Source organism: Cnephaeus nilssonii (assembly GCF_951640355.1).
Source record: "Cnephaeus nilssonii genome assembly, chromosome: 10".
NCBI lineage: Eukaryota > Metazoa > Chordata > Mammalia > Chiroptera > Vespertilionidae > Cnephaeus > Cnephaeus nilssonii.
This window is the reverse complement of record NC_137081.1, coordinates 50,196,524-50,212,321: the sequence shown is the minus strand read 5'-3', so window position 1 is coordinate 50,212,321 and position 15,798 is coordinate 50,196,524. Positions and strand designations below refer to the sequence as shown.

The 15,798-nt window shown below is 40.1% G+C and overlaps 1 protein-coding gene across 1 annotated transcript in view; it reads right to left on the bottom strand.

The window, feature by feature from the left end:
- Positions 1-4,163: 4,163 nt before the first annotated feature.
- Positions 4,164-15,798, bottom strand: part of TTC21B (tetratricopeptide repeat domain 21B) — a 74,252-nt gene continuing 62,617 nt past the window's right edge. Inside the window, exons 27-29 of the mRNA XM_079782443.1 lie at positions 14,762-14,882; positions 8,031-8,098; positions 4,164-6,630 (exon numbers count right to left, since the gene is read on the bottom strand). Coding sequence (XP_079638569.1) covers positions 6,553-6,630; positions 8,031-8,098; positions 14,762-14,882 — 267 coding nt within the window. The 3' untranslated portion in view covers positions 4,164-6,552. The remainder of the gene's footprint in view (positions 6,631-8,030; positions 8,099-14,761; positions 14,883-15,798) is intronic.

Here is a 15,798-nt window from a genome sequence, read left to right as displayed (position 1 = left end):
GCTTCCAGATGTGATAGCGCGAGGATGCAGCCTCACTTACATAATATTATGACCAAAGATTGCTCAACACAAATTGAATCATGAGGAAATAGCAGACAAACCCCAAACAGAGAAACACTCTACTAAAAATAAAAACGTGGGGCTGGAAAACTGTATTCTTCAAAAATAGCTATGTCATAAAAGACAGAGAAAGGCTGTGGAAACGCTCCAGATTAAACAAGACGGAAGAGACATGACAGGGAAATGCAATACCTGCTCCCAGGGTGGAACCTGGCTGGAGGAACAGATGCTACAAAGGACATTTATTGGCTCAATCAGCAGTAAAGAGTGATAGATTAAAAGTATTGCATCTATGGTAAATTTCCTGAAGTTCCGAACTGAACTGTGATTATACTATAGAATATCCCTATTCTTGGGAACTACACACTGAAGTGCTCAGGTGTACAGAGACACGCAACTCACTCTCAAAATGCTCAGAGAAAATACTTTACATGTAGGTGTGTGTATATACATGTGTGAGTGCACAAATATATATACACCAAAATTTGTATATTTATACACAGAGAAGGCACAAATGAGGTAAAGTATTAGCAAAACTTTACTGTGTGTCTGGGTAAATGGCATGTGGGTGCTCTTTGGACTTTTCCTGTTCATGCAACTTCTGTTAAGTGTGCAATGATTTCCAAATGAAACTTTAAAAAAATCAACCAGAAAAGAATTGCTTGTTTTTGTAGGGGGAAAAAGGTTTTATTTTTAAAGGTTTTAAAGAATAAGCAATGTTTGCATTTTACAAAAAGCTATTACACTTCCTAAGGGACAGCAGTAGAGCTATGTGTTTCGCAGAGTGAGGTGATGTCAGGATCTAGATTCGGCTCTGTCCTGTTTTCTTCCCCGTGCCTCTTGGTGTGGTATGTTTTCAATCATTTTAACTGTGCTCTTGGGTGTTCTCAATATCCTGAATTTTCCTGATTTTCCACATCCCCTCAAACCATCCTCTGCAGTTTGTGACTGAAGCCATTGTGAAAAATTGGCCAGGAATTTTTCAAGAAATTATATATCAGGGAGAAGCTTTCATTCATTGACTAGAGCCCCTTCAAGTATTTAACTTCAACTGTTTGACAAGAGCATTCATAGTAACTACTTAGCATTTTAGCATATCCCCCCCCCCCCCCCCCCCCCCCCCCCCCCCCCCCCGCTTTCACTGTTCCTAAGCTTCATGATTCTTTTCAAAGAAAGTATAAACTCTATCTGGGAAAAAAGACCTGTTACCCCCGGCCCATTATAAGTGAGAATACTACACAATACTTCACAGTGCAGCTCTTCCTGCCTCGTGTATTACTTTTAAGGTTCTTACATCATTTGCCTATTGAAAATAAAACTAGCCCGCCTTTGGCAGAAACTGAAATAGTAATTACCTTCTTAAAATACCCTTCTGTTTGTTTAAAACAGAGTTTCTTTTACATTGCCAAAAGAATTTGTTTGAAGAAAGATAAAAATAACATACACAGTATTTGAAAACAGCCTGGTTTAAAGATTGCCATGGAGTCTAAGGTTATGCCACTCGGAAGGAAGACATTTAGAACCTGCTCATTACTCAGCTTTCCTCATTTATGGGATCAAATTGCTTTTTTGGGCACCGTGCCAGATTCATTTATGTGCACTGTAAGGCAGGCTGTAGAGCGAAGCATTTGTCTAGAAAACATCTGGTTCTTAAGAAGAGTATTAAAAGTGGGTAGCACTTTTTTTTTTTTTTTTTGGTCATAACTAAGATTTATTATGTTACAGTAACCCCCCTTGTAATCTGGCAGGCCGACTTCCAGCAACCACAACCAGGAACCTGGAAGGTAAGTAAAAAACGCCTCAGGGACCAAGGCAAATACAGGCCCCCAAATTCCATGCATACGAAGGAGCAGTACTGCCCTCAGGTCAGAGTCCGTTTTATTGATTATAAAACTACCGGAGCCTATTAGCATAAGGGCCCCTGAGGTTACCTTCATATATATGACCTTCTTCTGCAGTTTTATTCCTTGGCTCCCTTAACAAAACTCACACAGCCCTCTGAACTCTAGTTCTCCTAAATACCGCCGGATCCCACCCCTTTCCTACCCAGGTTTTCCTCTCTCCTATTTCTTATACTTTCAGTTTCTTTCCTTTTCTTTTAAAACTTTTTTTTAAAAAATTGATTTCAGAGAGGAAAGGAGAGGGAGAGAGAGAAACATCAATGATGAGAGAGAATTACCGATCACCTGCCTCCTGCACACCCCCTACTGGTGATTGGGCCCTGACAGAGAATCCAACCATGACCTCCTGGTTCATAGGTCGATGCTCAACCACTGAGCCATGCCGGCTGGGCTATACTGTCAGTTTCTTTTGGCTTTCCCCATACATATTACAAGGTGCTCAAGTAGCCTCTATCTTAATAAAACAAAGAAACTTCTTAAATCTCTCTGTAACCATCACTCTATTGCTCCCTACCCTCAGCCCTGAATCTAATAAACATTTTTCCACACCTTCCATTCACGGGGCTCTCACTAACCTACAAGGAAACTTCAAATTAGAAGAGGGGGTCCCCTTCTTCTCGGGGAAGGCAGTTGCAGGTGCAATACTTGAAGTGTTGGAATTCAGCCTCCCTCTCCTCGGTCACTGTCCAAGACACACACTGCACAACCACACATTGTGGTCCTGTGTGATTTATTTCCTCTGGCTTCTTATTAACTTGGGTAGGATCATCATTAAAATCGTTGCTACAATAATGAACTAAACGTGGAGAGAAGAACCGGTTTTGCTCACTCTTCACTCATTTTGACAAGGGGCCCAGTATCTCTCCTTCGCAATCTTATGTTCTCATGTTATGAGGGCTATTACCACTCCTATTACCATTTTCTGGCAGACTCTATCATCTACTTTCTGAATCTTTATCTCTGACAATTGAAATAAATGAGATTACATTTTGTTTAAATAATAAGTGTGGGGTTTAGGAGTTGAAAGAATGCTACCTTTTATTTTTCTTCTATTCATTTTTGCTCAGCAAAAAAGCTTTAAAAAGTTAGCAAAAAGCAAGTTTGAGAAGCCCTATTATGTAAATAAAAATGGAAAAATAACTTGTTCTTAGTGTATATTTTCATTGCAGTTAACTTACAAAATGGCAAAGAAATAAAAAGATAGTTCATCACTCAGATATAACTACTATTAAAAATTAGGTCGCCCAGCCAGGGTGGCTCAGTGGTTGAGCATTGACCCATGAACCAAGAGGTCATTGGTTTGATTCCCAGTCAGGGCACATGCCTGGGTTGCAAGCTCAAAAACTAGTAAGGGGGAATGTTGTAGAAGGCAACTGATATGGATGTTTCTCCCTCATCAATGTTTCTTTCTATCTCTCTCCCTTCCTCTCTCCAAAATCAATAAACTATATTCAAACTAACAAACCCCAATAGTGCTGTGAAGACCTGGGGAGGGGGTGGGAGCAGGGTGGAGAGGGTCAATGGGGGGGGGGGGGGAAGGGGGACATCTGTAATGCTTTCAACAATAAAGATAAAATTTAAAAAGTAAAATAGAAAAAAAAAAAACCAAAAATCTGCTACTTTATTATGTCAACTGATGGTGGTTGGCACCAATTCAATGCCAACAGGAACCCCCAATTTGGGGTGTGGTGAAGAAGGAAACTATTCAGTGCAAACAGCTTAACAGTGCTACAGCACACGGCTGTGAACAGCATGGCCATGGAACAGCTCTGGGGCCGGCAGTCCTGGGGCCAGGCCCTCTGGCTAGGCAGCTCAGCTCTGCTTCACTCCCTGATGGATGGTCTGCTCTCACCTGACCTGGAGAGACATCTTTGGCATTTCATTCAGCTCTAGCCAGGGAAATGCAGTCTCTGGTCTTCTGGAAAGTGTGTTCCCCAAGCTGGCTCATTTTCACAGACGTCCTTGCCCCAGTCCCTAGTTTGTCCGTTCTCATGCACATGAGCTCTGCAAATCTTGCTTAATTGGTCCAAAGGTTCTTCTCAGTTGCAATTACTACTTGGTCCTGTTCCATTTATAATAATAAATAAGTAGAGCTACTATTTATTAAGTGCTTAAGTGAATCAGATTCATTAGAGGTTTTACTTATGTTCTCTCAGTTAATCCTTACAACAACCTGAGGCAGGTTATTATCCTTACATGCTTCTCTATGGGTGAGAGAGCCTAGGTAACTAGAGAAAGATGAAACATCTAGTGGTGGTAGAGCCAATGTTCAAACCTAGGCTTGTCTGACTTCATATCACGTTTTCCACAGCTCCTCTGCTCTGCTGTGCACTTCGACTTCTCCTTGACAGTTTCTACGTTAGTAACACTCCATTCAGTTCATCTGGTTCCTCATTTCTTACCTATCCCTGTGACAGAACACTTAGTTTCATCTGCTAGCCAGATGTAGACATGAGAATTTTTCTCACAGACACAGTCTCTCTTACTTAGGAAAAGTATCTTAATATAGGAACTAGAGCATAGGCTTTGAAATTGTGTGCACCAGTATGGAATCCAGGTTCTGACACTTTCTCTGTGACCTTGGGCAAATCGTTTAGTTTGAGTCTCATCTTTCCCATCTGAAATCTAAGAATATTATTTCTCTGGAGAGTTGAGTGAGAATTAAGAGAGAATGTAAGGCAAGTTCCTAGAATGGTATGTAACAATGGCAGGTGCAAAGTAAAGGGCTGCTTAAGAAACAAAAAAACAAACTCTTCATTTTACAGATAGGGAAGCTGATTTGGAAATGTCTTGCTGGGAGAACAGATGTTCTACTTTCTCTATCCAATTTCCACGATTCTAGTATTCCATAATGCAAGTTCACTGGAACTGCTAAAGCTATTCTGTTATATGAGGTCCTAAACAATGTCTATTCAGACAGAAAGATATTTTTTCCCTGAATTACAGAGAAAGAGATAATCTACCTCAATTCTAGAACTGCAAACAGGAATGATAATACCTGTATTATAGGGCTGTGAGGATCAAATGTAATAAGACATGTGAAAGTGTTTTAACAGATACAAAATGCTTCATTTTTTTTTTGTGAATTTTAAAAAATTGAATTTATTGGGTTGATATTGGTTAATAAAATTATATAGTTTTTAGGTATACAAATCTATAAGACATCATCTACATATTGTACTGTGTGTTTACCACCCCAAGTCAAGTCTCCTCTTATTATTAAACTAGAGGCCCAATAATAAGAGGAAATTCTTGGGATGAAATTCGTGCACAGGTAGGGTCTATAGGCCTGGCTGGCGATCAGGGCCAATCTGTGGGGCAACCAGTGGGGTGATGGGGGGGGGGGAGGGGGGCCGCTGGCACCCGCCTTGGCTGGCCTGGGGCCTGCGGGCTGGGGACAGCTCCTGCATTGAGCATCTGACCCCTGGTGGTCAGTGCATGTCATAGTGACTGGTCATTCTGATGTTCGGTCGATTTGCATATTAAGTTTTTATTATATAGGTCATTTTCATGAAATGTCATAAACGAAATGTAGGTGGAATAGAATGATTAGAACTTTATAAGATATAACTGGAATTAAAAGGACTTTGGAAAATTGAAGAATAGCTAAGATACAAGAGAATTTAACTCAAAAGAAATAAACGTAGGACATTTATAAAAGAGCAGCAAGTGACTTAAAAATAATATGTTTACTAAAAATGCAAATGAAATTGAAGGCTGCTTATTATATTTTTATACAACTGGAAAAGATGTAGACAATCTTTTTTTTTAATGCTAAGAATTGCATTTTCTAGGATCAGGTTAAATTTATCATCAAGGGTGAGAACTGCTCTGCCCGAGTGGTGTTGGGATAGTGGCTGAAATAACACTAGGAGGCCTAGTCTTTGGACAAAGGTTAAATACTGCTATAAAGGTTTACCACTTAAACTGATTTCAGGTACTTAAGATCACACTGGCAGTGAGAGCAGAAAGAATGAGCTTAATAAAGGGAAAGGGAACTAACACTCTTTATATTTTACCAAAATGATTTTTTGCTTAGGAAAGCCACATTTTCTGCAACGGTACTCATAACATTCCAGACTGCAGGGGAAGCTCACCCTAATGTAGCAAAACTTACCGTGTCTTTTGAGTGTCAAGAGGAATACAAACCATACATTTCTAAAATATTTATTAAAATATATATTTTTTTTCATAAGTTATTTACAAGAAAATTTGTTCAGATCTTTGAAACAAACAATGTTATAAAAAATTTAATGGAGAATAGTTGCATTTTAAATATATTTCCTAGAATAAAGAACCCATATTCCTTAGAAAAGACATAGGATACTTAATTACCTAGCTGTTAATAAAATATTCTTTATATAAATGGGTTATAATCTTTACCACAAAGACACCAAATCGGCATCTACTCATTCACCTTCTCCCTCAGAAAACACCCATTTGCTATAGCATTTCTCTATATGGAATAGCAGCCTCTGCTGGAGAAAGAAAAGAACGCTTGTATTACAAAAAATTAGCTCAAACCTATTTTGAACTGGAAGAACCTCAAATCTGTTTCCCACGGAACCACCAATCTGAATTAAAATAATTTTCAAGGTCTTAAAGATGTGCGAGCCTTATCAAGTATATCCTTCCTGATTTTTGGATAAGTTGGATGTGCTTCAAGAACCTGTAAAAACAGAGAGCAAAAAACAAGACAAAAAGCACAAGAACTTGTAATTATCCAGAACTGGAGAACTACAAAACTTACATGTAATGAACATTACAATTAAGATTTCATTATATTAATACAGCAAATATAACTGCAATTTAAAAAATGATGTGATGAGATGTGACATGAAGATTCATTCATATTACTAGTAATTAGATGAAAACAGTAGTATATGAATACTACATGTGGAAAAATAACAAATACAATTACTTCCTTAACAGGCCAGTTGCAAAAAACAACTACATATCAATAAATTAAGATATTTTAAAAATTTAACTATTATACATAATATTTAATTAACCTTTAGAGAATTATTTTTTAAAATATGTTTTATTGATTTCAGAGAGGAAGGGAGAGGGAGAGAGAGATAGAAACATCAATGATGAGAGAGCATCATTGATTGGCTGCCTCCTGCACTCAACCCCTACCAGGGACCAAGCCTGCAAACTGGGCATGTGCACTTGACCGGAATTGAACCTGGGACCCTTCATACCACAAGCCAACACTTTATCCACTGAGCCAAACCAGCTAGAGAATTATTTTTAACCAGGAGTACACATCAGATTTACCTGGAGTGATTTTGAAACATACAAAATTCCAGAACTACTGAGTCTAGAAGTGGGGAGATACTCATTAAAAAAAGACCAAACTCCACAAATGATTTTAATGTATAACCTTATATTAATGTACAACCTTAACCTTAATGTGAAATACTGGTTACAGAGAGAGTCAATAATCAATTGCAATCGCTGAGACCAGTATTGACTCTAAGGATGCTGACATAGCACCTGAGATAAGACACATTACGCAGCTCTTTTCTAGGGAGCTTTCCTGGGAGCTTCTAATAATGCGTAATGTAATGTTTTATATGGAATATCAACAGGACAATGTTTATATAAAGAAACTGCAAATTCTAATACTGCAACTTATTTGTCATTTCAGTAAGGGATCACTTAATAGGGGATCAATCACAGAAAAGTAATCAAATGACTCCTACATCACAGAAATATCTCTTATATCTAACTTAAAAGTCTGAATTCTCTATTAACCAGACTTAGACACAGTCACAGAACTTCTATTCAGAACAATGAAATGACCTGGAGAATCTATAACAATGTTTAAATATATTCTAACTTAAAGACTATGTTTTATTTCACTTGCTTCTTGTCTGGCCTCTGTCTTTAAAATGGAAATAAACATTGTATAATTTTTCTAAACTTTGAAAACTGATAACTGTCCAGAATGTATTTGATAAGTCACTTAACTAAAATACTACACTATATATATAGCTTGAAATTAATTAAAAGTAGGAAATTGTGAATCTGAAAAATTTTAAGAAATCTAAATTTAAGTGTTACCTGGTGACATACGTCAATTGCATCCACATATCTTTTCGCTTTTAAGTAATTAAATGCCAGTTTGTACCCTGTTAAGACAAAAACAACAATCCATAATGATACAGTACTATTTATAGAGCACACTGCTAGTATTACCGCTTTTTAAAAAAGTATATATATTTTATTGATTTTTTACAGAGAGGAAGGAAGAGGGATAGAGAGTTAGAAACATCGATCAGCTGCCTCCTGCACACCTCCTACTGGGGATGTGCCTGCAACCAAGGTATATGCCCTTGACTGGAATCGAACCTGGGACCTTTCAGTCTGCAGGCCAACGCTCTATCCAAACGGTTCTCAACCTGTGGGTCGTGACCCCTTTGGGGGTCGAGCGACCCTTTCACAGGGGTCGCCTAAGACATCCTGCATATCAGATATTTACATTACGATTCATAACAGTAGCAAAATAACAGTTATGAAGTAGCAATGAAAATAATTTGAGAACCACTGCAGAGTCTATCCACTAAGCCAAACCGGTTAGGACTAGTATTACCCTTTTTTGCCTCCTCCTTCATGTGCTTACTTATTAGCGAACCTAGAGGCTGGTGCCTGCCCTGTGACAGACATGATGAGGTAGCAGAAGGTGGAGTGACATGAAAGGAGAAGAGGTAGGAAAGAAAATGAAGTTGGAAAAAGGACCACAGCGAATACACTTTTGGGTTAGGAGACTGCCATCCCACAGTGTGACTCTGTAACTTACAGACTACAGTAAAAACTCATCCTAGGGCAGAAAATGGTAACAGCTATTCGTTATACAATACAGATTTACTCAGCACTAAAACACCAGGCAGACTGGTTCCGACAGTCATGAAGTTTACATCCTATGTGGAAAGAAAGCACATTATTAAAATAATTGTGTAAGTGAATGAATAATTTCAAAACTGAGATAAATGCCATGAAATAAAGGTACAGGCCAAATGAGCTATAATGAGAAACCTGGTAGCAGAGAGGGTGGTGTCAGGCAACTTTTGAAATCTGAGGGAGGCATAAACTGAGCCAAGAGGGCGTGAAGCGAGACCACTTTCAGGCCGAGGGAACTGTGCATAGAAAGAACACACAGGAACCAAAGGGACCTAGAGGACATGGTGAGAGGGCAGAGCAGGTGCGAGAGTGGCCCAGAACAGAGATTAGTCAGCAGATATTCCACATTATTGATGAGTAACAATGATCACAATTACTGATACCGAAATGTCATGTTTCAAATGGCGACAATTTAGAAAAAAGGGTTATTTTTTAAAAAACATTATTTTTTAAATTTATTTTTACTCCTGAAAGTATTACAAATATCCCCCCCCCCCTTTTTCCTATTGACCCCCTCCACCCGCCCCACCCCCAGGCCTAAACCATACTACACTACTCTCTGTGTCTAAGCGTTATAAGTTCTTTGGTTAATCTCTCCACACCCACCCAAGCCTTTCCTCAGAGATTTATCAGTCTGCTCTTGGGCTCTAGTCAAAGTACCAAAACACATTTTTAGAATTTCAAAATATGTTTGAAAAAAATAACTGGCTAATGCAGCCATATAAAAGTGCGCACACGCACACATGCAGGCACACACATTACTGTCCTAGATGCAAACAGTAAGCTTCAAGAGGTAAACTTGGTATCCTTATAAAGAAATTCTAAAATGGACTAATAAAGAGAGTTTGTGACACTTAAAATGAAAAACAATTTAAGATGCCATGCCAAACACACTTTACATGGAAACTAGAGCCAAAAACACCTAGATTTAACTTTTGACTTCCTGACTAGGATTGAAACCTTAGCCAAGTCACCTGAGCTGTCAATTTCAAGCTTCCTTATCTAAAAAATAGGATAATAATTTTTCACTCTTAGGATAATTTTAAAGACAATATACTTGTGAAAAGCTTAAAAAATTTTTAAAGCACCACAGAAATACTTGCAAAAATCATTTTTTCTTTGAAAACACTAAATTAGAAGTACAAAGTTTTAATGTTGAAAGAAACTTGATAGGAGACTGCCATCCCACCAGTGTGACTCTGTAACTTACAGACTACAATAAAAACTCATCCTAGGGCAGTAAATGGTAACAGCTAAATTTTTAAAAATTTTTAGAAAAACAACAAAGGACTAAAAATGGTACACACACACACACAAAAAAATGGAAGCTGCATTATACCTGCTAAGCTTATAAGAATTCAACCTTCTGTAATTAGGGGGAAAACGGGAGAGGGAGAGAGAGAAAGGGGAAGAAAAGAAGGGAGGGAGGGTAACACGAATGACATGAACAGCCTAGTGACTGTCAGATAACCTGAGAAAAACATCAATGTGTTCTTCTCTTGTAGGATCTCTGTTCCGGGTGCCCTTCCTGGTGACAACAATGAAGCGTGAATCCCATGGAAAGAATACGACCACATTAAGGATATCCTGACAAATGGAAAGGTGGCATGCATTATTAAGATGGCAGGCAGGTTGGGGGAGTTGGATGCAGTGACAATGCTAAGGAAGAAACTGAAGAATTAATTGAGAGCCTCTGATGAATGTTTATTCAAGAAGTCTAAAAAATACAAAGATGGCACAATGAAAGAACTAGGGAGTTGAAATATCTATAGTTGCTGAAGTCTTCCAAGGAAGAGTGTATTTACATAATTTAGCTTCTAAATGCACTCCTTTTGTGGAATAAAGTATCAAAATTTCATATATTTTAAGGATTTTATGGAATTTTCATTTTGCTAGTTGATTTTATTCTGTAAGATGTAGAATACCTAAAAAGGAAAAATACCACTGGCAAATGTTAGTTCCTGTGCTCTATATGAGTCTAGTAACATAACAGACCCCAGAAAGATATCAGGTGGGTGTCCTGAACGGATAGCCTTTAGTGTTAAAGATGACCTGACTACAGAAGAGAAACAGTCCAGAGATGGAAGACGCTGACCATGCCTTGCCATACTAGCAGTCAGCAGATGTGCGTCACTGCAGATTGCCCAGGACCGAACCAGAGAGGGTCGGACCTGCATTACCACCATTTGTCCACCATCCAGAACTGAAATATCATTGCTGTTATGTACACATAAACAACTGCTGGACATAGAAATCGGGACTCAAAAGAACTGTTGGCCCAGAAAGAAACTCACTATAGACTGATTCATTTGCCTCTCAGCATAACCATTATTGCTTGTCTCATTTTTGGTTCCTATAAGTGTATTCCTAGTATCACATGAGCTCACTCATCTAGGGGAAATGATGAACAACATAGACTGAAGAACAAGAACAGCATTGATCAGACTGTCAGACCTCAGAGGGAAGGTAGGGGAGGGTGGGGACAAGGGAGATAGATCAACCAAAGGACTTGTGTGCTTGCATATGAGCCTAACCAGTGATCACAGACAACAGGGGGATGGGGGCATGAGTGTGGGGGGGTTTGGGATGGGAATGGGGGGGTTTGATGACAAATATGTGATACCTTAATCAATAAAGTAATTAAAAAAAAAAGAAAGAGGAGAGAGAGAGAGAGAGAGAGAGAGAGAGAGAGAGATAACTATAAAGGACAACAAAAGGCAGGCAGGCTTAGAACAGTGCTTGGAATCTAGAAATTTCAATAAATGTCAGCCATTGATTTAAAAAATAAAAAAATAAAAAAAATAAAGATGACCTGACTGCAAATGCAATGAATCCATACTGTGATATGGCTGCTAAAAAGACAGATGTCATCTAAGGCTGAATTAACAACTGCTAAATGCCTAATTTATAAAACAGCTTCATTATAAATACAATTCGATCTTAAATCATACTTAAGAACTGGTTCATTTCTGGTACAACAGGTCAGGAGGGATGTGGCAAATAAAACACCCTTTCCCAAACTTTATTTGCCATGGAATCTAATCTCTTCATACTCATCTCTCTCTTTTATTTAAAAAAAATTTTTTAAATATATTTTTAATGATTTCCTTAAGGAAAGGAGAGAGAGAGAGAAACATCAATGAGAGAATCACTGATAGGTTGCCTCCTGCACACCCCACACTGGGGCATGTGCCCTGACTGGGAATCGAATCTTGACCTCCTGATTCATAGGTTAATGCTCATCTACTAAGCCACATCGGCTGGGCTCTCTTTCTTTTAATAATTATCTCACCAAGTATTCCAAAGCACAGCTGGGAAAACACTAATATGGAGTTTCCAGGGTTCAGCAACAAGAAGGGTGAAAGACTTGGACACAAGTTTCAGGAGGAATGGACCAATAGGTGAGGATGGCTTGAAGAGAAACCTTAGGGGAGACGTGGCAGAAATCTGGAACCAGAGTGCCGGAAGCCAGTTCCAGCATGTCATAATTGCAAGGGTTTCATCGAAAGGTTGATGGAACTTGGGGACTCAACAAGGGCTGAGTCACATATGTTATCACCTGTTGGGAATGGCTGAAGGCATTTCCCCAAACCTGAAAAGGATGCATTAAATTGATTGTTTGCTGCCAGACAGCTCAGGACATCTCAATCTACATGTTATTGCCTCCGACTGGCCAAACACCTGGACAGCCATAGGCTATTCCCCAATCTGACAATGCTTCTGTACAAAACCCTACCCTTTGAAGTGTATATCTCCACCTTGCCTTAGGACAAATTGTGCTAATAAAAAATAAGGGGTCCTGAAACTAGGAGAACTTGGTTTCTTCAGCCAGGCTCCTCTGCCTCCCCCAATATGCCTTTCAAAATTATGTTAAGTCTCTGGACTCTTATTTAATCTATTCTCCAGATTCCAGAACCCTTCTAGATGCCGGATCAAGACCACCGGTATTAAATGACGCCCAACGTCTGGCATTACCAGAGGGCCATTGTGTGTAGGGGAAAAGGGCTCTGGACTACTCCAGAACACAGGCTGGGCAGGTTCAATGAGGCAGGTGTCAGCTCTGTGTAAATATGGAGCAGATCCTGGGGAAGAGCTACCTCACAGTGTGGGGAGACAGAGCCACTAAGTGTACTTCAGATGCCACTCATCTGTCAGGGTGGCTGGAGACTAGCAGTCCTCAAACTAACAGCCTACTATTGGAATAAGATGATGTTTCTAGATGCTCAGGGAGAAAAAATATGTTTCATGGTCAAATTATTGCAGGAAGCATGTCCCTTCCATGATAGCTGTCACAATACACAGTAGGGTTGAAAGGCTTTGAGAAGTTCTACAGTCAAGATATCTGCAGAACGTGATTTAATGCAATGTTTTTCTAATGTTCTTGACAATGGAACACTTCTTCTCCCCACAGGATTTCCATTTTGGAAATAACAGAGGGAGAAGGGAGAGAAAGGGCAGAATTACACTAGATGTTCTTAAGGTGACTAACGACAAGTTTGAATATTAGGAAATGATACTTAATAACTATTAGTAGCTAATAATTTATTGTGAATATAAAACTTATTCTTCAGAAGGACTGGCAAAAGAAGTGAGCTCTTAATGTGCATTTTGTTCTTAAAAAGAAAGTCTAATGCATTTAAATGAATATATATATATATATATATATATATATATATATATATATATATATATATATAAAAGCCTAAGCGACCACATGACCGAATAACTGGTCAACTGGTTGCTATGACACACACTGACCACCAAGGGGCAGATGCTCAATGCAGGAGCTTCTCCCGGTGGTCAGTGTGCTCCCACAGCCAACCTCCTGTGGCCAGCCAACCTCCCACGGTCCCTTCCCCCAGCTGGCCGGCTCCGATCGGCCCTGATCACTGGCCAGGCTGAGGGATCCCACCCGTGCACTAATTTATGCACCAGGCATCTAATCTACACTAATAAAAGAGAAACATGAAATTATCATCACTCCACTACCTTACCAGCCAATCAGAGTGAATATGCAAATTAACCTGAAACCATGGCAGCCCCACCCCCTGTCGCTCCGGGCCTGTGGGGGTCGGAGAAGTCGGGCACCAGCGCCTGAGGCTGGCTGCAGCCCGAGAGACGAAGAAGCCGCCTGTCCTGTGATCCCAGGCCGCAGACAGCAGCAGAAGCCTCACGTCCGCCTGCCCCACGTCCTGGGGGAGACGGAGAAACCGAGCCCTAGTGCCTGAGGCTGGGTGCTGCCCAGAGATGAAGAAGCCACCTGCCCCATGATCCCAGGTCACAGACAGCCGGAGAAGTCGCCCACACTGCATCCCAGGGAAGACGGAGAAGCTGCCCGCCTGCGGTCTAGGCGCCAGCACCTGCAGCTGGCTACAGCCTGGTAGACGGAGAAGCCGCCCACCCCGCAGTCGAGGGCACCAGTACCTGCGGCTGGCTGTGGCCCAGGAGACGGAGAAGCCGCCCACCCCACGGTCCCACACTTGTGGCTGCAGCCGGCCTGGGCACCTATGGCTGACTAGAGGGAGGGAAGCCCGGAATCCAGGTGCCTGTGGTCGGCTGGAGGAGGGAATCCTGGGTCCCGGATGTGGGGCTGAGGCAGAGGTGATTAGGGGCAATCAAGCCAGCAGGAGAGCAGTTAGGGACAATCAGGCTGGCAGGCAGAAGAAGTTAGGGGCAATCAGGCAGGCAGGCGAGCGGTTAGGAGCCAACAGTTCTGGATTGTGAGAGGGATGTCTGACTGCCAGTTATCCCCTGAGGGGTCCCAGATTGGAGAGGATGCAGGCCGGGCTGAGGGACACCCCCCCCAATGCACGAATTTCGTGCACCGGGCCACTAGTTTACAAATAAAACCCAGGTTTCCTGTAAAAACCTAGTGTCTAATTTGTTAAACTCACCTATTGCTGGATTTGTCTGATTGCCGTGTTTCCATGCCATCTCATAGTTTAAGGCAGCATCTGTATACGTTTGCTCTTTTTCCATAATGTAGCCCATATATTCATAAGCTTTGCAGCAAGACTAAAGAAAAATGAAAGTTGTATCAATAAACTAAGCTCCATACCACTAAGATTTTGAGGTGCTTATGACCACAGAGGTCACCCATATTAACTAATTTATATGGCACATAAAACAATGGTTTTCAACCTCGGCTACACAAGCAAATGATCTAAAGGATTTAATAAAAGATTCTGAAGCCAAGCCTCCACCTCAAACCTGGAATCAGAATTTTTGGGTGAGAAGGAAATTTGTATTTTATTCATATACATGAATATAATTTATTGTGAATAATTTCAACACACAAATATAGAAATGACAGTGTAATGAATCCACATCTTTCAACAATGAACTCATAGCTAATACTGTTTCACCTCTATCCCCCACACTTGTCCTTCTGTATTATCAGATAAAAACTCAGATATTGTCATTTCATCCATAAATATTTTATTACGCTTCTTTAAAAATAAGAACTTTCTTTAAACAAAACCACGAACCACAACTTGTCACACCTAAATGTAACAACTTGACATCACCAAGTATCCAGTCACTATTGAAATATCAATGGCCTCAATATAATTTTATTTTTGTTTGTTTGTTTGTTAGGATGAGAATCAAAATAAGGTTCACTCATTGCCATCTGACATGACAGGATGGCCTAGTGTCATTTTGTACATTTCCTGTCCTAGATTTGGATGATCTCCATTTTTAAATTACATAATTCAAGATTTCTAAGCTCTATCTCCTGAATCTTAAGTTTCCAATACTGACAAGCCTAACCAGCAGGGCTGAGCCTCTACAGCAGCCAACACGTACAAACATGCAATGTATTGCTGTCAGTGTTCTGGCAAACTGAAACTCTTGGCATGAAATCAGCCATTTGATAGTTTTACTTTTTCAAAGCCTCTTAATGAACACTCTGTTGTTTTTCAAGGCAATA